The sequence below is a fragment of the Anoplopoma fimbria genome, chromosome 19 (genome assembly GCF_027596085.1).
Source record: "Anoplopoma fimbria isolate UVic2021 breed Golden Eagle Sablefish chromosome 19, Afim_UVic_2022, whole genome shotgun sequence".
NCBI lineage: Eukaryota > Metazoa > Chordata > Actinopteri > Perciformes > Anoplopomatidae > Anoplopoma > Anoplopoma fimbria.
Window position 1 is genome coordinate 26,973,057 of NC_072467.1, and position 25,381 is coordinate 26,998,437.

Below are 25,381 nucleotides of genomic sequence, written 5' to 3' on the forward strand. Positions count from 1 at the left end.
GTGGTCTGCTCCGCATGGATGCCATGTTGGATGCACGCAGCTCTGCAGCAGCTTGCAGAGTTTCCCAATGAAAGTTGTGCGTTTATCCTCCTTATAGACACGCACTAAGTACTTATTGTTATATTTAACACCTAAACAGGTCATTTAAGCTTCTATTTTAATAAAAAGCACGCTTGGAAACCGTCCAAAACCGGCTCCTGGTCCTCCTCCGCCCTGCAGAAACGGGAGTCGCACTCAGCGGAGATGATCCGGCTGCAGGCCACATGGATTTTCTGTAATTAATAGTGTTTGCTTGGTCCGTTTGGATTGTGCATCCTTTTTTAGGGGCTTTACTTGTAGTATTTGGAGCCATGAATAGCCACCTGCAGCCCCGCAGGTCTCCCAGCATCGGCTCCATCCTGCTGACCCCGCAGGAGAACGACTGTCTGTTCGGATACCTGGGCAGAAAATGCGCCGTAAGTCCCCCCTCCTGTTTGTTTGTTTCCCTCCTGCAGGTGTAATGCACATGCATGCTTAATGAGCGTGCAGGTGCATTCATTCACGCCTCATAAGGACGCAACTGCACCTGCTTCTGCTCTCTCAGGTGAGCACAAGCGTCAGAAAAACAGGTTTAAACGCCGGTGGTGCGTTCAGGTCCCGGGCCCGGTGTCGGAACAGAATCTGTGACCCTTTCAATTTAAAAGCACAATAAACTAGACAACTACTTTTATTTAAATACAGGGATTAATAGACAGCAACTAAATCCCTGCAAAACAAAATATGATCACATTAATAATGCCAATAAATACAATTTATAATTATGTTTCTGTTAGAATATCTTTTTTTACATCTGTAATGTATGTATTTTGTTGATATTTTTGCAATTATGGGTCAAAATAACACAACATTTTACTTTTTTACTTCATTTTTGGGGTAATAATGTCTAAATAAACTAGTTTTAGCTCCTTTTTTAATTATAGAAGAAATATTATAATTTATATAAATGGTTAAAAAACCTTCAATTACACATAGACTTGTATTTTGATATGGTCCCTTATTTTTTATAGCACAATAAACTAGACAACTACTTTTATTTGACAGGTTTTATAATAATACAGGGGTTAATAGACAGAAACTAAATCCCTGCAAAACAAAATATGATCACATTAATAATGCCAATGAATACAATTTATAATTATGTTTCATCTGTAATGTATGTATTCTGTTTATATTTTGCAATTATGGGTCAAAATAACACAACATTTTTGTGTTTTGAAATTGCCCCCTGTCATTTTTGGGCTAATAATGTCTAAATAAACTAGTTTTAGCTCCATTTTTAAATGTGAAAAAAATAGTGGTTTTCCAAGTCTTATATGAAAGTAAACTTTTCACTTTTTTCTGAAATTTTATAGACCAAACAATTGATTCATTATAAATACATTTGCAGAATAGTTGTCCGTGAAAATACTTGTTAGTGTCCCTATACTTAATTCTAGATAAATTATTATAATTTATATAAATGGTTAAAAAACCTACAAATTGAACATTACACATAGACTTGTATTTTGATATGGTCCCTTATTTTTATAGCAATAATTAGTGCCTAATCGTTTGAAATGATTGATTGATTAGTCACGCTTCTCCAGTGTGAGATTTGTACGATATGTACAAAAAATTATCCGTAACCTCGATGCGATAGTCCAAACTGATGACTTGTAGTACGTAACTCTGACTGTAAAGCTGTAACATTTTATTCAACATTTTGTTAACCTATTGGACCATTGTTGATCCCAAAGAATACCACATTTCTGTGTTAACACCTGGTAACGCAAGAGTCCCCAGTATGGCGCCAGGTGGCACGCCAGAAACATCATCAGTGAAACTACATTTTATATATTTACGTTTGTACGTTACTAGAAGTTTTCATGATGATAAGATGGATAAACAGTTCTGACAGGCCACTGGAGCTGCTTGATGCTTTTTGGATAACAATTTTTAAACCTTTCCTTCCAAATTGAACTTAGTTGGTCGACCAAACATCTTACTTTTTGCTTTAATTGCTTAAAGTCTTACACTGGAACAATGAATTGTTGATTTGCAGCATTTCGCTACACTTCATTAAAGATGGCCGTGTGTTTTTCTCGAAGCTGCGAAACTCATGTGCTTAACGCATATCATGGATGCCACTTACACACTTCAAGGCTTTCTAATTAAAGAGACATTTTAATAAGAACCTGCAACGCCTCGATGTCATTCTGCTAAACATGTTCTTTCCTGCACCTCTACATTAAATCATAACCAGCTCCTCTTCGCTATACTCTCAGATTAGAACAAAAACTCATAAAAACTCAAACTCTCTGAGGTTTATCTGAGGCGATGTAATGCGGCTCAGCAGGTTTTAGTGTCAGCTGGTTTCAGAGGCTGAACCGGAGCTGGTTTCCTGCAGGGTGTCGACTGCAAGAAGCAGCTGCATTCAGGGAGAAACACCTGAGCTCAAAGGTCAGAGCTGTCATTTGAACTCAGACCAGTGAGGTAGATTTTCACTGACCAGTATGGGCTGGGTATGAAACCTGAACATGTTTTGTTAGTGGCTTAAATGTGTTTTTTTACAGTTACTTTATTTCTTATGTGTTTAGATTAGACATTAGACATTTTGTATAGATAAATAGAAATAAATAGTTTTGTATTCTCAAAGTAAGGTATAAAAAAATATTATATACGTATTGTATTTGCACTTACACACAATACATAATGGTACTGACCAGTGCCAGCTTACATTGGGGAACCTCAGTCTCACATTAAACATTAAGGTCATTTAACAAGTACTGAAACAGCTGTTTGTAATCTGAGCTCTTCAAACAAAACCATTTCTATCACTAAATGTAGGGTTTCTTTTTAGGTGCTCAGCTGTTACCTTCCTCTGTCTCTTGGACAGATTTTTCTTGTTAGCGATTGTTTTATTATAAGTTCCAACCATCTGTCATCAAATGCGATAAAACTAATTCATGAGAAAATTGCAACTTCGACTCTTGTGAACTCCTTCAGTCTTCTGAAAAACATAACTTAAACTAAAGTAAACAATGCAACCAAACAAATCAAGCTTTAAAATCACAGGTATTTACTGTAATTTACCCTTTTTTATCTATAAATATCTAACAACATTTTGACAAATGTATCTTAAAAGTTTGATATTGCACACTTAAACAAAGCAAGATTACAAAGTTAGACAGATGTAGTTGAGTAAAGCTAAATCTGGGATATAACATTACACTTTGGGGATGAGTAGGCAAACTTGTGCTGTGACTGTGTTGTGGAAGGTATCGAAGCCTAAGGATCAGGGATACACCGATTTAATATTAATGTATTGAATTTGTATTAAGTATACAAATACTTGGTCAAAACATCTTCAAAATTAATAGGAATTACAATTCAAGTATAAAGCTTTTCAATGCAGCAACAAATGTGTCAAAACTTAAACAGGAATTATAATAAGTCTAATAGCATCTAACCAGAACAAAGTCCCATTTGAAGGCATGTTTCCATGCTTTTTGAGGTGCTGCAGCTAATTGGCCTGCATACTGACGTGAGCATTGAACTTTAAACCGGTGAATGTTTGTTTGGTGGTTTATTCAACTACTTAAGATGCAGGACAATGTGTGTTTTTTTTGTTTGTTTGTTTGTTAGCTAAGAAGGAGACTTTAAACAGAAAATGATAATGTGGGTTTTTGTTCAAAGTCTGTTGTGTTTTGTCGCAGACCGGCATCCGACTGCTCTGCCGCCGATATTACAGCTTTATGCAAGATTTGGAAGATGCCAGAACAGTATTCTATCAATGTAAAAATGTCAGAATTCTCACAATAGTTGTTTATTCATTTTCTGTCAGATGACGAGTTGTTGCAGCTCAAGTCAAGTTTTCCCTCTGGAGTTTAGTTCTCATGGGTTGAGATTGAAAGTCCATTCTTGACCTTGGAAACAACAGATGAGAAAAAAATCTCAGCATTTAATGAATGGAACTAAAAGTGTGATTAAGAATGTTAATTATAAACTTTAAACCTCAACTTTGAAGCCAAAGTGGATGAAAGTCCTTAAAGTGCTCTGTAAAATTGAAATTTGAATATCTACACTTCCTTGAGTGCAGGCCAAGTTCAAACCTCCAGAGCAGCTTCTGGTCGGACCGCGTGGTGAGCTGGCTTCTTGTTGGTGCTTTCAAACCACTCGTGTGAATCTGTAGTCCAGTGTTGTTGGAGAATCGTTGTATTCATGAGCCAGGAGGTCGGAAAAACAACTCCAAGAGGACAATCGAGCATCTGCTTTGAATCTGTTTCATTTTGTGCATCAAAAACGTCGGCTGTTCTCAAATCTCAGACTGAATGCACCACCAGTTAGGCAAAGAAGGTCCAGCTCAAACTGCATTAAACTACAACTTGAAAAACTACAAGCTGACTACATGTTGATTTAGATGGAATATCAATCTGTTCATAGGTTAAGCTTTTATTTTATAGCAAGTTTTTAAAGTCTCCGAGTTGTTTTTTATTAGAAATGAATTCAAACAAGGTCAGAAGCTTTTTTTGTTTGGTTCTTTTGTCTTCTTAAGTTACCAGAATCCACCATGATTTCTTCAAATGTCTTGTTTAGTCAGACCATCATTGGCATAAATGTTAAGTTTGCAATTATATAAAACTGAGAGAAACGGGAAAAAATGTCACTTTGCAGAACATAATTTAAAAATAATGATGTTTTTCTCGTTAGATAAACAGTTAATAGGTTTACTGCTGATGGAATAGTGGATGACTTGATTGGTTTCAGGATGAACTGAAACTATCTAGAAGGAAAGACTTAGTGATGTGGTCATTCTTTGGGTTTTGTGGTTGTCAGATGCTTCTGTAACCTGCAGAGAGTCGGCAGTGTTGCTGTCTTGTGTTTTTATTGCCCCCCTCTCCCTCGGTGAGAATTTACGCAGCCTAAATGAGCCCTTTTAACGGCCGGCCTTTGACCTTTTTCCTGTGTGATGCTAAGCGGTGATTTCATGGCTGAAAAGTGTTTCCTGGCGCTCTTCTCGTAAATCACAGAGGAGGAAACCGGGTGGCATTTCCTCTTTTCCTCCCGTCGGCGGCTGGAGTCACTTTCTGCTGGCAGAGGATTTAACACAGAGCGACTTCTGCAGAAAACCTCAAAACCACAAACCAGAAGAGTCCCAGGAGGACGGGACGGGTCTGAGGACAGCAGCTGGACTCTGCTTCCTGTCTTGTGGAAGTGAAGGTCAAACGCTGTGGAGGAATGAAACCGACACTTTAAGGTTACAGAGCTGATGTTCAGCTTTAATTCAAGGGCATTTTTTTTTTAACACACAGTCGTCCAATTTTTAGACCACACAGCAGGACAGTGATCCTAATGTCTTTATGACTGCTCAAATCAGTCACATGACCTCAATCCATCTGATTTCGAGTTCTGCCAATGATGAAGTTCCTTAAGCCTGCATTCTCTCTCCTGTCCACCAGGGGGCGACTCCTCTGGTTGTATAGAAGTCTATGAGAAAATGACTCTACTTCTCTCTTGATTTATTCCCTCAGTAAACATTGTAAACATGAGTTTATGGTCTCAATCTCTAGTTTCAAGTCTTCTTCAATACAGCATGATGTTCATTTAGTAAATGATGCTCCATTTAGAGTCAAACAGACCATAAAGCAGGGGATGCTTTAGGGCGGGACTACACACTGATTGACAGGTCTCTACGTCACTCCTTCGCATTACAGATATGGTCACTTCCGTTTATCGGCTTTGTTCAAACTTTCTCACCTTTTGTACACCACAAAATTTGTTTCACGCAGACTTCAACATTCGGAGGCCTTCAAAGTCAGGAGATCTGGACCTCTGCTGCTCTGAATTACACCGTTCTTTTTTTAGACTTACTTGAATGCACCTTTTTAATCTCGCAAACAATCGTACGGGCATGATGTCACCCTCGATTTATTCATTTCACTCTCTACATTGTGAAGATATTTGCATGCGTGACTCGTAATCTGATTATAAAAGGTCTCTGTGTTGCCCCGGTGACCTGCTCTTTGTTTCTCACCTGGTGCAGCAGGTGTGTGTGTGTGTGTGTGTGTGTGTGCTGCACAAAGTTGTTTTTGAGCGTTTTGCATCGTGTGGATTTCCTCTTCCTCTTCCTCCTCCTCCTCCTCCTCCTCGTCGGTTGCTCTGTTTCCTGCTTTGTGACGGCATGCTTTAGATTATTAAAGGTGTTTATTTATAATAAGCTGAAGTCCTTTTTTCTCCCCCTGTGTGTTCAGACTCTGTGTTCGGCGGTGGTCCAGGTGTACGGCTCAGACCGGAGCTGCTGCTGGGTGAAGCGGTGCTGTGGAGTGGCCTGTCTGGTGAAAGACAACCCGCAGAGGTCCTACTTCATCAGAGTGTTCGACATCAAGGTGAGAACGGCACTCTGGGTATGAAGAGATGGAGGTTTTCCTTCTCATTTGTCACTACAGATGAGTATCGTTAGGATTTTAGTGATGCTCGTACTTTTATTTATATACTGCTTATCGGTTCGGTTCCAAACTTCAACTCACTTAATGTACAATAATGGAAATCTACATCGAGATATCTGATGAAAAACAACTGTCGTCTATTAAATCTCTCCTTTTGTTGCTTACGCTGCTTCTACAGTTTGTGGATTGCAGCCAGAACTCATCCAAACGCTGTCGGTCTTTGGAGGAATTAATACGGTGCTTTTAAAGATGCAATCAATTTGTGCAGCCGTAATGGATCAAAGTGAATTACCAGCCACTGATGTGCGTTTACTGTCTGAGTCTGTGGACAAAAACGATTTCATTCTATTTCTATTAAAAACAAACCTGCAGATTCATTTCCATGTTAAAGGTTCTTTAGCTTTAAAATGCAGTGGATTCTTTTGAAAACCCACCTTGATGGTGCATTCAAACACACTTTTCATTTAGTAATTTAGAGTTTTATACCAGATTTTTACAGTGTTAGCTCAGCTGTCAGAAAATCAAATCAAGTGAGACAGACAATTTGAGAATGTGGATGATGTATTGTAGTTGTTTCTGCTGACATAAACGGATCGTTTTCATAGAAATTCTGAATTTGTGACTGTTTTTAAAGGAAGGAAATCGATCCTAAAACAGTTGCTTTTTCTTTTTAATATTATAGATTAAGTGGATGTAAATGTGCTGAGTCACTTCTGAACTTTAAAGAGAATCGACTCTGATATTTTCTGTCTCTGTTTTGTGGTGTTTTTGTTTTTTTTGCAGGAAGGGAAAACCATGTTCGAGCAGGAACTGTACCACAACTTCTCCATCAGCAGCTCCAGATCCTACTTCATCTCATTTACAGGAGATGTAAGTGTGACGCTCACTGATCACTGTTAGATTCTGTGTGACAGTCACTGAATGTGTTTCAAACTCCGTCAAATAGCCTCTTTTTACCCCAAGACAAGATATGTTTTAATAATAAACTATGCAGACTTGGTATAAAATACACTTTTTATTTCTCCTCACAAAAAAATCACTCCAGGCAGCTTTTTATTGTCAACAAAAGTATTTAAAAACTTCTGTTTTGTCACAGTTAAAGAGTTTGAAACACTGCAAAAGCCCTGAGCTGTCGACACATCTACTCACTAGGGATGGGTATTGATAGGATTTAATAGATACTAGCACTCTTATCAATACTGCTTATATGTTCAGTTCCTTATCCATACTCTTATCTGTTCTTTTTGAGATGTTGTGAGAAAAAATCCATGAAGAAAATAATCTACATTTCTTTATTATTCTTGTATGCAAACAAATAGTTTTTCTTGAGCAGAAAACAAAAATCTTTAAACTACATTTGCAGCTGAACAGTTGGCTCAGTGATTCTTCATTCATCGATTAGCCTGTTCTTATGACCAGTGTTTTTATGTTCTAGTTCTAGTCTGCACATTATTACGCGAGGTGTGCAGCCGCAATGCTCTTTCATCTAGACTGTGTACATCTTTCTTTTAATAAAACATCCGTGGTTCTTCCTCTTCTTCCTCTCAGACTTGTCAGATCGGTCTGAACTTCGCCAGCGAGGAAGAGGCCAAAAGATTCAGAGCCGCCATCAACGACCTGCTCAACCGACGGCAACGCAAGACCGGTACGTTTTTACCCTTTCACTTCTTCTTCTCCTTCCTCTGCTTTCTCAACCTGTTTCTGTTTGTATGTGTGACCTTTAACCTTTCAGACCTGGGCTCAGACTGCAGAACACTGACCAGCTTTTCTGCTAACAAAACCTAAACCTCAGTCCCAAACCTGTGCTCTGCCTCGCTCAGAAGAGTCAATATTTGCTGAAGACCCCAACAGTGATTCATGGTTTTGCTGCCACTTAGATATTTGAATGTTTTTTTTTTTCAAACTAGATGTAGAAAGGAAGACATTCGGTCTTTTAGATTGTTCATAAATTAAGCAAAAGTGATTGACAGTGTGCCTTTTATCCTACACAGCAATTTACTGTGGAGTTCCTCTTTAAATGAAGCCTTGAGTTGAGGTTGTAGCATTCATCAAACATAATCACGGGTCAAAGCGTCTGCAGTCTGACTGTGAATGAATGCACTTTAACTTAACCACTTAGTTTGGTACTTTTTTGGAGGTAATTCGGTTTAAATATCTGGTTAACCAGTGAAGTGTATGAACTCCCTTGTGGTGCAGTAATGGACTTTATATAAGAAGTGGACGTAGTCAGTGTGACTTCACCTTTTGGTTTGTGGGAGTATAGTTTCGATGCCTCAAGTTAAGCATTTTGACAGTCGCCATCTTGGTTTTTGAAACCAGAAGTGTCACGACAGGGTGGAGCTAGAACTAGAACAGAGACATGTAACAATTAACTCCTGTGAACTGAAAACGCACTGTGAAAGAGTTAAAGTACAAAGATGAAAACAACTCCATGACAGAGACCTGTCAATCAGTGTGTAGCCCCGCCCTAAAGCATCCCCTGCTTTATGGTCTGTTTGACTCTAAATGGAGCATCATTTACTAAATGAACATCATGCTGTATTGAAGAAGACTTGAAACTAGAGATTGAGACCATAAACTCATGTTTACAATGTTTACTGAGGGAATAAATCAAGAGAGAAGTAGAGTCATTTTCTCATAGACTTCTATACAACCAGAGGAGTCGCCCCCTGGTGGACAGGAGAGAGAATGCAGCTTTAACACATGAAGCATCGGCTTCGTGTGTTCTTAAAATGTATTCATCAGATTATGATGAAGTATGATGAAGTGCTTTAATGTCATAAATGTGTCATTGTTATAGTGAAGGATTTTTTCCTGAACATTTTAGAGATCGCCCAGTTGCAATTTGCATTCAAACAAATCAGAAGTTAGTTTGAATTTGTTTGACTTTTTTTAAAAATTGACAGCCCTTGCAGAAGACATGGATCAGATTTTTCCTCCAGATGAGGGCCAGAGTTCAGGTTTTGGTTTTTGGGACGCTTTCCCTTTCTCTCTGCTGCTGTGAGGTCATTGTGATTCTCTCCGTCTGTCCGTCTCTGAGCTGTAAAAGTCGCCTCCTCTCAGCATGTCTGACTTTTTAAAGTGCACCACTCAAACCGTGATGATGACTGAAGGTCCGAGACACACTGGGTTTTTTCATTGGGGGGTGGAGATCCTTTTTTTTATGAGACACAACTGAGCTTTCAAAGCTTTTCTTTCTCTTCCTCTCTTCATGTTAAAGAGGCAGCACGTTTTCTTTTACACCCTGCGGTCTTTAAAACAGTCGTCTTCTCTTCAGTCGTCACAGAATCTCACTAACAAGCTCACCCTCTTCTCTCGACTCTTAAAAAAAACTACAAATATCTTCCATTTTTATGTGTCGATTTTTGTTCTGAAACTATAATATAATCGTGTTAATTTTTTCTTTTTGCAGAGAAGAGAGGTGACCCTAAAAATGGTACGTTTTTATAATGATGCTGTTCATATTGATAATGCAGATTTCCCTGCTTCTACTGTTTGACAAAACAAACCATCCTCTGGTGACTGTGGGTGAGATCTGCAGATCTGAGGTCTGTTTGGACTCTCATTTCGCTGAAACAAGGCAGTTTTGGAAAAAAAAAAACAGTATATGTTACTGTTTTAAAGTTTGCAATCAGCTGTTATATTAACGTCGTCGTCTTTCCTTCAATAATAAATATTTTAACAGAAAAGAAAAAAAAAAAGTTTTGGCCCCAAAAGAAGAAGAATGAAATGATTCAAACTTCCCCTCAGTGTAATATGACAGTAAAGAATACTGTTGTTACTTGATGTTATTATTGAACTCTAAATATTAAGTTAGTATCTTCAATTTAAGAGGTTTAAACTGTGATTTGTTCAGTTCAGTAGAGTTAACTCTAAACTAACCTTCTGTTTCTATTGTGAAGTTTGTAGAAGAGCTTTGATGAAGCAACACGTTGTCTGTTAATTCCAGGTTGTTACAGGCTGCATTTAACACGTCTGTTTAGGATAGATACAGCCTGATTAATTACTATTATGTAAAATATTCCTGTTTTTTCAAGTTAATTCCTATTGGAAAGGTTACAGCTTTGTATATTCCCTGAATTTTCTCAACCCTAATATTGACTGAAAAGAACGACTTCTGAATTACTGATTTATGTCCGTATGAAAACAAAACAAAATAACCTTCCAAACAGAGAAAGCAGCCAATTTAATGTCGTAACGAACAAAGGAAGTGAAAATAAATTCTGATTTAGTCTGAAATAAAACTTTGGATCTAGTCTTGAAGACGTGAAACCAATTAATCAGCGAAAAACAGTATAATTCAATTTTAAATAGATTTTACCCAGAAAAAGAAGAATTAAATGATTCTAACTAACATTTAGTGGACGTCCCCACAGAATACTGTTGAAACTTGATGTCAGATTAGTAGATCGAGTTAGTCCGTCTGATTGGAGAAGTTTTCAGCTCAGGATCTGCTGCTTTATTGTGAAACACTTTACACAGAAACAGGAAGTTGTTCCTGTTTTAAATCTAAGCTGCCAGTTTGAATTTCTTCTCTTCTTATTCAACTGTTGCTCAGAGGGATATTTGTTTTGTTTTCCATGAACTACAGTTAATAACTAGAAGACTTTCTACTAAATGAAAGCATGAAGTAAATACAGAGTAGTCCTTTCAGACATCTGACTGGACTACGGACTTTCTAACTTTATGTACGTATCAAACAGCGGCTCGACATTTAATGGAAGAAGCTGATTAAAAAATCCAGAAATAGATCTTTAAAGGAGACCGGTGGGTCGAGTCCCGGTGCTTCCTGACACGTCGGCTGGTCGTTGTTGAGACTGGAACGCCAGCACAGAGCGCCGTCTGTCCGGTTTGGTTAATCTGGTCAGCAGGACGCCCATCTGTGCCGTATGCAGACCACATGGTCTCTGTTGTTGTCCCCCTTTAAACCCCGTTCGTGGTGCAGGTTAGGTCTTAATCTGTAATCCTCCTCAGTTACTGCTGCTGAACATTTGTTCTGTTAACTGTGTCGTTTACTCAATTCATTTGTGTTTTCTTTTATCAGAAGAAAGTGCTCATTAATCAGCATTAACAGAATAAAGATATCAGTGTAAAAGTGGTCAATCACGGTACTGCGTCTAAAAACTGTTTCCTCATCGAACTTGAGACTTCTGTAAGAATGTTCAGAGTCAGTTATTTTTCTTTGTATAGTTATTCTTTAAACAATGAATATTTTATATATTTGTGCAGGTTTAGCCTTCTGTCACAACAATTAAAGGAGTATAAAATAGTGATTTGCGTGGAGTCTTTACACACTGTTGACCGGGTGAACAGTTTGCCATCATTTAAAGAGTTCTTAGGGAACGGAAGCCAACGTGGTTCAGCAAACGAGATAAAAATAGAGAATGGAAAGACGTTGATGATGGAGAGGATAGTGGTTTGTCCTCATGAGGGGTGTCATGATTTTGATTCCAAAGTGAAAACGGATCAAAAAGAGCTTTCGATTCCAAAGTCAAAAACTTCACTGTATTTTTTATTTTATTTATCTTTATCCCCGACTGATTGTGTGCGGCTGAATATAAACAGAATTTGTTTAGCGTGAGCGAAGAAGACATACAGTTCACTATTTATCACAAATGTAAGTCTAAAATAATTTGTTGGAAAAACAACCCTTAGAAACATTTGGGACAATTAACTTAACCAGACACTTGTTCTATTATAATTCATTCCCATCATGGTGCTGAGGGCTAAACGGCTAACGTTAAAAGAGGTTGCATTGATATTATATTATATTATTTAAAGGTATATTATAAAGCTATCATGTTGTGTTCAAATGCAATCTTGTAAAATGTAGTTTTGAGACAGTGTTTGATTTCAATTCAAACAGATTTCCTTTTAGTTTATATAGTATGATTGAAATTTAGTTTCGTCCAAAGTTTTGGTTAATTTGTAAAAAAAAAAATCTTTACTTCTTCTTTACTGAAATCTTTAGTAAAGTAAAAATAAACCACCAAAGTATGGTTTACATTTTGTTCAACTTCTTCATTTCAAGTGTTAATTGTTGAAAGAAGTTGTTGTTTCTGTTTTCACATAAAATAGATTTTAGAGAGAGAATCATTTGTTTCACTTCCTAACACTAAGCAACTTATGATTAAAATGATTAATGCCAAGATCTTTTTTTATCTAATGTACAATCATGTATTGCTTTATAATTTGAATTGTGTGTTTGTTATTCATACAAATACCCACTTTTGATGACATTCACAAAGTAAAAATATAACATTTAGAATTTTTACACTGACTTCAGGACGGTAAAAATCATTTTTCGAGGCTTCGCTGTCAAAACTATTTCCAAGGAAGAAAAAAATCTTAATCGGAAATCTGACTTCTAAATCATCTGTAATCGTAAGTGAGTTGTGAGAAACGTTCCCAGTGAAACCAGAGCTTTTATTCAGCTCTCGTCCCCAAAAGTCCACTTTCATTCAGTTGTTGGCAAACAGAACTGTCGCAAAAGATCCGGATTAACACAAACGCACTGAAACAAATCAGTCGTCTCTCCAATGGACTCCATGGATTCTGTCCTGAGACCGGTCTTTCATTGAGGTTTGTCTCCAGTGGGGCAGATAGATTCTCTCTGACATTTCAGTAGTGAAACATGAGGCTCACAGAGGGACGTTGTTGCTCAGGACCTGCGTCTCTGTTTAGTACACTGTGTGTGTGTGTGTGTGTGTGTGTGTGTGTGTGTGTGTGTGTGTGTGTGTGTGTGTGTGTGTGTGTGTGTGTGTGTGTGTGTGTGTGTGTGTGTGTGTGTGTGTGTGTGTGTGTGTGTCTCCGTTATGTGGGGATAATAATAATGTTGCTGGCTGTCTTGTTGTTACCTGATGTGAACTCTTCAGTCCAGCTGGAAGCTCCTTCACATAGTGACGAGCTGAAGGCAAATGGATCCTCTCTGCTGCGTTCGGCCGAGTAGGAAGTGAGGTTTTAAAGTGTCGCTGGTTAAGTTTTTTGTTTTGGAAAAGAGCCCAGAGTCTATAGAAGCTTTCTGCAGTTGAGTCTTGCAATTTGGAGTTTCTGCATCCTTGTGTTCTTGGAGTTTTTCATGGCAACCGGATCAAGAGAACAGCATTTTGTGAAAGTAAAATGTGCTGATATGCCCAAGTTAAAGTTCTTCTACCTTACGACGAAACCATAAACTGAATATAAGAAGTGGACGTAGTCATTGTTACGTCATTCATTGGTTTGTGGACTGTGGTTTTGAAGCCTCAAGGTTGCCATTTTGGCCGACGCCATCTTGATTTTTTGCAACCAGTGAACGGGAAGTGACCATATATGGACTGAGTAGGAGTGACGTAGAGACGGCGTATACGTCTCTGGTGTGGACCTGTCAATCAGTGTGTAGCCCCGCCCTAAAGCATCCCCTGCTTTATGGTCTGTTTGACTCTAAATGGAGCATCATTTACTAAATGAACATCATGCTGTATTGAAGAAGACTTGAAACTAGAGATTGAGACCATAAACTCATGTTTACAATGTTTACTGAGGGAATAAATCAAGAGAGAAGTAGAGTCATTTTCTCATAGACTTCTATACAACCAGAGGAGTCGCCCCCTGGTGGACAGTAGAGAGAATGCATGTTTTAAGACACTTCAGCATTAGCGTCACCCTTCAGAACCTGAGGAACTACTTGTTACTAAAAAGTGATGAACCTTTTTGCTCTTTGTACAAAAGCCTTTTTTTCAGTCAGTATTGTACCGAGGCAGATTTTGAGGAGAGCCCCCCTTTTGGTCCCGGTCACAGACGTCCAGCGTTCACGGGGAGTCCCGGGGATTTGGACTGGGATTAGCAGTGGATTAGGTGGTTTATGTCAGATGCTGCTGTGGTTTTGTGGAGATTACGAGGAATTTGGAGGACTGAACGGTTTCGGACCTCGGACCGCTCTTTGTCATATTGATCCCTCAGGTATCAGATTACTAGATATTGATGTCAGAGGGAGGAGAGGTCGGATCCCAACCTTCTCCCCTGTTTACTGACATCACATGAACATAAATAAAAAGCTGCAAACAAGAAAGTCATTTTAAATAAATAAATCTGTTTTTATTAAATCAACTTTCTTTTAATGAATAGAACTCGTAAATTTTGTCAACATAAATAAAATGACAGATTTTTTTCTTTTGGTCTTAACAACTTCCTGGAAGTGTTTTTTAATTGTTTGGATCAGAAACAACCCTAAGAAAAAACCACCACTAGAATCTAATTGTAATATATTGTATAATAATATATTGTATAATACTTATATTATTACTTTAGCCTAATCTTTATCTGCAGCTGTGCAGAAATGCTGTGTTCAAACAGAATGTGGCCTTCTGTTTTTGAGTGAGGACAAACTAAATGCTTATATATATTATAAAATAGATTAACATCCAGACTTTTATTTAAATTATCCAGTAATGTGTGTTTTTATGATTTTAGTGCATATCAACCTCAACATTAGACATGCACCAATTTTGACCTCAGTTTCGGAACCACTGCTCTGTAGGATTGAGTCTTTCATTTATTACAGCCACAAAATCAGGGTATCTGCAGATTTTCTGTTTTTAAAAGCATTGAATTCCCTTTCCTCATTAAAAACTATTAGATTTCAGTCATTTAAAATATGTTTTATTGTTTTCCGTGGACAATATTTTTTGTAATGAAACATGAAACATTTTCTTATAGTAAACCATAAGAGGTACAGATAAAAAAAAAAAAAGTTTACGTCAGCGCTGTCAGACTTTATTTTTCGATAATTTTGTTTTAACGGGGATCTGCCTCTTAACTTCAATTTATATTTAAAAAAAAAAAAACTACTTTAATCTTCTTTAAAACTCTGGTACATGAAATGGTTACATTAATATTTAATTTTGTGCAAGGTCCCACATAAATTAATAGATAAATAAGTGTGCATTTTTGCAAAAACTGACAAACATTTTATTTTTATTTAGTTCTTAGTAAAGATTATTCAATTAGTTGTATTCCTGCTGGTTATAATTCAGAGTTTGCCTGTATGGAGCAACGCTGGGGAAAATGTCTATAATGTGCATCTAATATTCTTAACTGCATGTTACTCTAGTGATGAAATCAATCCATGTAATAACCGTTTTAAGTTTTTAGTCAAGAAAAACAGATTCTCCAGTTCATGCAGAAGGGGTTGCCATGACGTCTTGGATTAAATGAGTCCTTTTGAATTTGAGGTCCAGTAATTTTCTGATCAAATATCCGACAAATAGGCTCTATAACTTTGTTACTTTTTGTTCTTAAGACAAATTATGAAATAGAATATTGAAACAATAGTTACAAAAGTCTTGGATATTTTTTTGGGTTAAATGAATTGGTTTATTTATTGGGAATATTTATATAAATCTGAAGAATAATTGATAAAATTAGTGATGGACTAATCTAAAAAATAGTAAAATTTCACTGAGCTATTTTAAAAGGTGTCAAAAGAGAAGATCTTAGGCTTTTTTAAAAAATCTAAAGGGTTCATCATCTGGGGAGCAGGAATGAAATCGGGAATTTTTTGGGGGGACGATCTGCTTGTTACATTTAAATATTTAAATTGTATAATTGTCAGTTTTGAAAAGGACCACAGCTCATGAACATCCCCCCCGTGCCCAGGTCCAGCTCTGCACATTGCCACGGTGGACATCAAGAACCCGGAGATCAATTCGATCAATCGATTCCACAACTCCCACAGCCACCAGCAGCAGCAGCAGCAGCAGCCACCCTACCACCTCAACAACATGCTGAGTCACAGCGGGCTGAACAGGAAGGACAAGAAGAGCAAAGGCAAGAAGAAGAAGCTGACCAAGGCCGACATCGGCACGCCCAGCAACTTCCAGTGAGTCACTCCACATGATTTATCTTATTGGACCAAAACCAAAAGTTTCAGTTTACAATGATGTATAATAATCACATCGGAGAAGCTCAAAGGCGAATGTTGCTATTTAAGTCTGAAAAATGACTCAAACAATAATGCTGTTACAAAAACTTTTTTTTTAATCTCTAGTTCAAAAGAGACGGACTAAATAAAGAATTAAAGCAACCAGCGTGGGTCAAATGTCCAAAATGAATGGATACTACATTTATATGACTTCAGGACATTTCTGACTCCATTTTTATTTCTTTTGTTTCATTTTTCTTTTGTTTCATTTTTCTTTTGTTTATTTTTTTTGGTTCTGTTTTATTTATTTTTTATTTTGTTTCATTTTTATTTCTTTTTAAAGCGCTATACAAATACAATGTATTATTACATACATGCTGCAAGTCAAACATTTTTACTGAACAGATTTATAGTTATTTCAAAGTAAAAGCCTCTAGAAATGTATGATTTTACTTTTTCACACGGTCTAGTGTTTAAACAAAAAAGTGAACAAAATGACAATAAATCTTTATATTAAATCACAATACATATCAAATTACCACCCAGATATTGGGACAGTATGGAAAAGGCAGATAAGTTTATCATCACAGCTGTATAAATTATCATCAGGTCCTTTTTTTTTCTTTTTTTAAACAAACACACATGAGATGACTTTAAATGTGGTCATCTGGAATGTGATGTGTGCTGGTAATGTGTTAAAGTGTGTGTGTGTGTGTGTGTGTGTGTGTGTGTGTGTGTGTGTGTGTGTGTGTGTGTGTGTGTGTGTGTGTGTGTGTGTGTGTCCTGTCTGATCCTGCACGAACACTCTTCTTCATGGAAACAGTAAACATGTTGCGTTGAGGTCTGACGGAGCTCAAAGACCACTCTGTCTCTCTGACTGATGTCACTCTCACTGATGTGTGTGTGTGTGTGGGCTCACTATTTAGCATGTGCAGACGGTCGCCCCACATGCACACACACACACACACACACACACACACACACACACACACACACACACAACACATGCCTCTGTATATTAATGTGTGTGATCTCACCACATATCTGTCCCGTCTTCCTCAGGCACATCGGTCACGTGGGCTGGGATCCAAACACAGGTTTTGATGTGAGTATCAACACACACACACACACACACACACACACACACACACGGGAGCACAATAGTGACCTGTGTGGCGGCTGCATGATGAAATCACACAATAGGCTCTTTTTGCTTCCTGCTCATGTTCACAAACGTCTCAGAAGCTTCACAGTCAGAATGTTCTGGAGATGAAGTCATCAGAGAGTTTACTGCACACTCGAATAATTAATACACAAATGCATTCAAGAAGCCCTCTCAAAAAGCCCTAATCATAAATAATAGTGGCACTAGAAAGAAAAAGCCGCAATGTTGTTTATTACCATTTTAGTTGTGCAACACTCACCCCACCATAAATAAAGTTGTATTAATCTGATTTTATTTGTTAGCTTTTAACCCTCCGAACCCTAAAGCAATTATGCAACATTTCTTCTCCTGTCACATCTTTATCTCTGTGTGGCCTTGATTTCTTTTTTTTTCTTTTGCAATATATATCTAAAAGTCCTGCTCCTCTATGGAAACAGATCAATCATGACTAGAAGTAGAGAGAACTCTAACATGTCTTTAGTGCAGAATAACAGTTATAATGTCATAAATCATAAAAAATAAGAAAACGCACGTAGAATTTATTCGATAATTTAATTTACTAAAATAAGAAAACAATGGATTCCATCCAACATTTTCAAGTGTCTTCATGTGTAACCATGTTTGGAAAAAAGTTATATATATTAAGCTATTTACATTTTTACAACCTCTACTTGCAGCTTCTCCTTTCTGCTCTGGGTTCAGCAGCCTGCAGTTGGAGTTTTACAGAATTGTTGTCACATGACTGTTGGTCTCAGATGAATCAATCATGGCTTCATAGTTTCTCTGAGGAGCTCATCATTTTATGTTTTTAACAGAATCTGGTTAAAGCAAACGGTTTATTCAGAGCAAGATTTTAAATGAGACATGTAGAATAAATTGAGATTAATGAAATATCACAATTTTAAGCTTAGTTTCGGTTGCTTTTTTTGACTGAAGCGATCGTCACACATGATGTGTTCAAGGACCCTCAGAAAGATGAAAACCCGATGATAATGACAGATTGTTTGATAAAGCAGCAGCTGTTTTTTTTTTTTAGGCTTAGCCCTGCTCACATCTAGATTTTGATAATGATCAAGTGTAAAAATACAATGAATAAAACCAATAATATGTTTTACAATTAACCATTGGCTCAAAAGATCAGTGTTTGTGTGATGGAGGGTTTTTAAGTTACTTATTGGACCATCTAGGTTGGTTTTTTCTTGCACACATCAGTATTTTAAATTAAAGTCAAACATCCAAGTGAAGGAACATGAAGGAACACTGGTTTCTTTACCATTTAATACTGAGTCCAGTGGAAGATAACTGAGTGGGAATGTAAACAGGTTGAATCATCATTTGTTCTCATTTAAGGTTTGACAGATGTTTGTAAAAATGGAGGCTGACTGGTTTCCCGTAGCAACCGGAGCAGCTGAGTTTGTTCCACTAACGAACGCTGTGTTCAGACTAAGCTTTCCGTTGGCCACCTCGTTATGGCCTCCGTCAGTCACACACCACACAGTCCCAGAATGCACTGCAGCGCGACAGGAACAAAAAGATGTGAATGTGTTCTTTGGGAGGTTAACGTTTGAGTTGACGGGAAGCAGCTGAGTGAGTTTTTGGTTTCAGGCAGCTTGTAATTCCTCCAGTTGGCCACCAGGTGTCACTCTGACACTGAGACTGATGAGTTCATCTTCACTGCAGAGGAGGAGGAATATCAACATGTGGACACATTAACAATGGATTAAAACTCTTTGTTTTTAAGTGTAATATTGTCTTAATAAAATGTATGATCCTATTTAGAGGAGAGATAAACCCCAAAACTTATCAGGAAATCAGAACATTATTGTTTTGCTTTAAAAGAAAAAATTTAAATAAGATGTAAAAAAAAATATATAAAATCAAGAGGCAGCTCATATAAAAATAAAGGACGTGCTTTCCAATAAATTTATGTTTTTTTTTTATAGAGGAGACTAAATGCGAAGGTTTATAAGTGATTTTTAAGATCTAAAGTAATATCAGTAATCAGTAAGATCTAAGGATCAATCGTCAGGTGAGATGTGATCGTACGTCTCAGTTCTGGTTTAAAAGCCCAGCAGCTGTTCAATCTGTTTTAAAAATGATAGTTATAGCAATAATTATAGTCTCATAAAAGTCTCGGATCAGTCAGATCTTCATCAGCCACAAAACAATAAGAGGGACAGACAGACAAAACCTGAAATTAAGAGAAAAGAAATTGGTGAAGAAAAAGAATAAATACAGCGAATAGAACACACACAAAGAAAATAGAAGAAAGAAGAAACAATAACAAATGTAGGAGGTATAAAAAAATATATTAAGAGAAGATTTTTCAAATCAAACTCCTGAGACTTTTGGGGATAATTTCTCAAGACTATAGAAGTTAAAATCAGAGTGAGTCAATGATTACAGATTCCAGTTTCAGTAGTGATGCCAAAAAATATTTTAATGTCATTTTCTCACCAACATAAAAACACACTTTTATGCCATTCATTTTTAGCTTTTTGAATCTCAGACATACTTTGTGCAAAGATTTGCAAATGCTGCTAGCATTATCATTGTTAGCACGTTAACATCGGATGTTTGTGCTAAACATCCGATGTTGGACTCAGATTGACCACTAACTGTTGATAAAGGAATATTTAACCCTGAAACAATATACATTCTATATAGGACCCAGTTCTCCCCACAATAAAGGCTTTCTATGGTTCCAGAAAACAACATTTTTAGACAGAAATAGTCCTTTTCATTGTGGCCATATTATCCAACTTTCCTCTTCCAGCTTTTCATACAAACAGTTTGTCTTCTGTAAACAGAACTGTAGGCTGGACACACACCTTTAAGTCTAGTAATTGTAGAAATCTTCAGTACTAAGTGTTTGGTTCTTTTGTCGCTGTTGCAGCTGAACAACCTGGACCCCGAGCTGAAGAACCTGTTCGACATGTGCGGCATCTCCGAGGCTCAGCTGAAGGACCGAGAGACGTCCAAGGTCATCTACGACTTCATCGAGAAGAAGGGCGGCGTGGAGGCCGTCAAGAACGAGCTGAGGAGGCAGGGTGAGAACACACACACACACACACACACACACACACACACACACACACACACACACACACACACACAGTCAGAGGAACCGTTTGATGTGTCAAACTGATCTTAAATGATAAGGAAGCGTTTCATCCGTTCCACCAGGTTTTTTTCAGCCGTTTTTCTTTGTTTCTCTGTGAATGTTGTCACAGATTGTTTCTTAAATGTATGAATTGAATTAGATGTTGAATAATTAATGCATTCTTTTTATGTCATCAGTGATCTTAAAGCACATAAGAGTCAACATAAGTATTTAAAGTTGCATATTAAAGTGTCTGTAAAGGATTTACTATATCTTAAATAAATGTGGAATCTTGTTTTTACAGCTTTGGATGATCGTGTCAGATTTTATATATATATATATTATCCTTTTACTGCAGGTGTCACAGATTTACTGAATGAATTGAGAACTTCTTTGATGATTCACCATCTTTTGAAATATAAAACAAAATCCCTTTTTTTATCTTTATGAACTGATTTAAAGTCTTTATGAACTGATTTAAAGCCCTCTCACGGCTTTGATCCTGGAGGATCATTTCTTTTCCTTCCTTTCTTCTTGTATTTTTCCACCAGACAGTCGAGTTGAAATGTGCCGATGAAACGTTTTTTTCTCCGTCACATTGTTTTATTCTTCGTGACAGACTCCTCTTCTCCTCCATGATTTATTCATGTTGACCTCTGCTGGTTTTGAAAGCAGGAGGGAGAGAGGAGTGTAGAGTGATCTGAATCTGAATTTAAAGTGCGTGTGTGTGCGTGTGCGTGCGTGCAATGTTTTTCTATCACAGAAATGTTGCGACTTTATTCTCATAATGTAGTTCAAAGCTGCAACTCCCAATTAGTTTCATTTTCTAGATAATTCAATCAATTATTTTGTCTAGAAAATATCATAAAGTAGTGCCAAGGTTGGTTAACATATTCCAACTTCTTGTTTTGTCCTACCAACATTTCAAAATCAAAAATCTATTCAGTTTCCTATCATGTTTGCCAATAAATCAGATTATAGACGCAGGAATTTGGAAACTGTTTGCTTAAAAAAATAAGGATCAATATTGAAAATAAGCTGCTGTGACTCCACAAAATAACAGGGGGACATCTGCCCTTGGATAAATGATTCATGAATAATTTTTAATCTTGAATAAATTGAAATAAATACACAGGTGAAACATGAAAAATATTTTTTTTCCTTTGAGCTACAATGGAGAAAGTGAGCCCCCTGTTGAAAAAATAAGAAAGGAAGGAAAAGTTTGAATATCTCAGCAGGGAGCATTCAATCAATTATTTTGTCTAGAAAATATCATAAAGTAGTGCCAAGGTTGGTTAACATATTCAAACTTCTTGTTTTGTCCTACCAACATTTCAAAATCAAAAATCAGTTTCCTATCAAAGAAAGTTATTTATTCATCAGTCAACAGAAATGCTTTTATTTTATTAGATGTGTTCATCCACTCTGACTCTCCTTCTCTCCGCCCTGCAGCTCCCCCTCCACCTCCTTCTCGTGGCGGCCATCCTCCTCCACCTCCTCCGCCACCGCACAACTCGGCCGCGCCCCCTCTTCCTCCTCCTCCCCCGTCCAGAGGCGGCCGTGGAGCCCCGCCTCCCCCTCCTCCGTCCAGAGCCCCCGCCTCAGCTCCTCCCCCTCCGCCTCCCTCCAGACCGGGAACTCTGGGTGCCCCGCCTCCTCCGCCTCCTCCCACCAGGGGAGGTCACCAGCCCACTCCTCCTCCTCCCCCCATCATCACCTCCACCACCACCACCACAACCACCACCAGCCTTCCCCTCCTCCTCCTCCGCCTCCCCTGCACTCCTCCATCACCCCACAAGCCCCACCCCCTCCACCTCCCCCGGGTCGGCACATCAGTCTCCAGTAGGCTCCGCCCCCGCACCACCTCCCCCGCCTCCTCCCCCACCTCCACCTCCCGGCCCCCCGCCGCCTCCAGAGCTGGACGGCGGAGGAGACTCTCCTCATTCGCCGAGCCCCGGCGGGAAGTCGCTGCTGCTGGAGCAGATCAGAGGAGGAGCTCAGCTGAAGAAGGTGGAGCAGAACAACAAAGCGCCGGCCTCCGGCGTGGGACGGGACGCCCTGCTGGACCAGATCCGACAGGGGATCCAGCTCAAGACCGTAAGATGGCCTCCTGATGCCCGCGTCACGTCACTCCTTTAAAGAAACATCACTTTGTCCCTCTAACAAACCGCTCTGTGTGTCTCCAGGTGCCGGATCTTCCAGAGTCCGGACCGCCGGCGTCCGCTCCCACGGCGGGCATCGTCGGCGCTCTCATGGAAGTCATGCAGAAGAGGAGCAAAGCCATCCATTCCTCAGGTGACTCCACCCAACACGATCCTGAGGTCCAGGGTTTTTATGAGACCTTTTCCTTCCTTTTTAAAAAGATGGATACCACAAGAAGCTAGTTAGCTTAGTTCAGCACAAAGACTGGAAACGGGTAGAAACAGCTAGCCTGGCTCTGTCTGTCAAAACCTCACTAATTTACACATTCAATCTTTGTTTTTTTTAACCAACAATTCAGGATCTCCCTGTGTCCCTCTTATTTTGGACAGAGCCATGCTAGCAGTTTCCCCTTGCTTCCAGTGTTTGTGCTAAGCTAAGCTAACTGGACATGAGATTCTCTTCTAACTCTCGACAGGAGTATTTCCCAAAAACATTCACCTTTTTTCTTTACGGTAAAATGTTCTGTTTTCTAAAGGGACTCTGGTTTTGGGAACAGTACCGCTTTTGTCCACAGGGGCCGCCAGAATCACCACAAAATGAAAGTTCCGTTATTGTCTGGACTTCAACACTATAAATGTTTAAAATGTGTGTCCTTTTCTCAGACGAAGACGAGGATGACGACGAAGACGAGGACTTCGAAGACGATGACGAGTGGGACGACTAGTGAAGACGTCGTCCCACTCCCCCCCCCCTCTGCACCTACCGTTGACACTAAAAATATCCTCTAAAAACTTCCAGCATCCGACTAAAATTGCAATGTAAATGTTGTATGAATTGGCTGTATATTTATTTTTGCCTTGTGGCTTCTTTTTTCTTTTTTTTTTATGATTTATTCTAATTAATCCGTGCAATACCTCATTTGTTAAAATCTGTAAATGTTCATCACACATCCTCATCGTTGACAACGCTCTCATCCTGTCATTAGAAAGCACTTAACGCCGCCATCAGCACAATGTGGAGACGCAGCCGGGCTCCATTTCATTATGGAGAATATATAAAACACTAGGAGGATGAACGGGAGTCTTATGGGGGGAAAATATTGTTTTGTGTTCTTTTCTCGTTTTCATTCCTCGTCAAAGAAATGGAAACGTAAAAACACGTGCGACCAAACAGGCAGGATCCTCTTTGTGTTTGACAGCGGTCGGTTTAAAAAAAAAAAAAAAAACGCCAGATAACACTATTTTCTTATTGCCGTTCTTCTTTTCGTACCTCCGAGTTTCCTAATAAATTGTAGTTTAGTCGTGTTATTTTTTCATGAACCCTTCTTTTTGACCAAAATGCGGCGGCTCGGTCGCCTCGCGTGGATTTTCATTAATTCTTTTTTATGAAGTTAAAAGCTGTTTATTTGCACACAGTTTATACGATAGTTCAGTTTTGTGTTTTTCAGGTGTGCGTTTGTCGGGTATATTTTGTCGTTTCAAGCAGGTCACACTGACGAAGGACACTTAAAAAGAAAAAGAAAGGTTTCGCAATATGTAGACCTTTTAAAAAAAAAAAACGATGTTTCACACAAAAACCTGTCTACACACAAACACTGTGACATTTGTGAAATGATAGACGTTTTGTTCTAAATGTCTGGTTGGTTTTGTTGTGACATCATTCCGTTATTTTTCTTGCAGGAGGAGAAAACATCAAACGGCGTGCAAAAGAACTTAAAAAAAGATAAACACTATAATTCATCCTCTTCCAGTTAAAAAAAACACTATAATTTTATGCAACGCGACTGTAAATGCCTTGTCATGGAGAATAGTACTTTTTTTTTTTTTTTTTTTTTTTAAAGCAAATAATAAATAAACCAAATGTGGCATTTGCAAGCAGCTCGTGGGTTTGGCGACGCCTGTGAAAAAGAAAAATAACCCGCCGCTCGTTTTAACTGTTCGTGTTAAGAGTTTTTAACCGTCCTCCAGCGAGGCTTTAATGCTGCATCGAGAAGCCGAGATACTGAACCTGTGAAAAGGGTTGGGAGGGGTGGGGTCGGGGGGGCGAGAATACTAAATTGTATACTTAAATAAATGTTAATATTTACAGAGAAATTTGTGTCTCCTTTTTTTTTTTTTTTTTCTTGTCAAAGTGGTTCTGCTTCAGAGGGCGAGCTGAGCTGAAGGACGACGACGACGTCTCGAGTTGTTTCAGTCAGATGCTTTTATTTTGTAGGAAGTCCTCTTTACTTATAGTTGGGTTTTTTAGTGGAGAACAAAATGCTGTACGACGGTTCAACCAGACTGACTACAGAGACAAAGATCCTTCTGAGCTACAGTTGAATCAATAAGTGAATAAATTACAACTGGAATATTAGAATTTTAAAATGAAAAACTTCCTGTTTCAAAATAAAGCAGACGGCGCAGGCTGAAAACTCACCTCTTCAAGAAGTACTGCCCTGAGCCTTCCTCGTAGCACTTATTGCATTCGTATTAGTTGTTGCACTTATTGTGTTCATATTCGTTTACTGCACTTATCCTATTCGTAGTAGTTTGTAGCACTTATTATATTCGTATTAGTCTGTTGCAATTATTGTTTTCGTAGTAATTTGCCTCTGCACTATACTTTTG

The 25,381-nt window shown here is 38.4% G+C and overlaps 1 protein-coding gene across 1 annotated transcript; it reads left to right on the forward strand.

The window, feature by feature from the left end:
* Positions 1 to 24,857, forward strand: wasla (WASP like actin nucleation promoting factor a). The gene is given in 12 exon segments (XM_054620067.1): positions 1 to 455; positions 6,270 to 6,404; positions 7,248 to 7,334; positions 8,013 to 8,109; positions 9,877 to 9,900; positions 16,098 to 16,320; positions 17,425 to 17,467; positions 20,424 to 20,577; positions 22,083 to 22,335; positions 22,337 to 22,727; positions 22,817 to 22,925; positions 23,435 to 24,857. Coding segments are annotated over 12 exon segments (1,683 nt in total). The 5' UTR covers positions 1 to 350; the 3' UTR covers positions 23,497 to 24,857.
* The last annotated feature ends 524 nt before the right edge of the window (positions 24,858 to 25,381 follow it).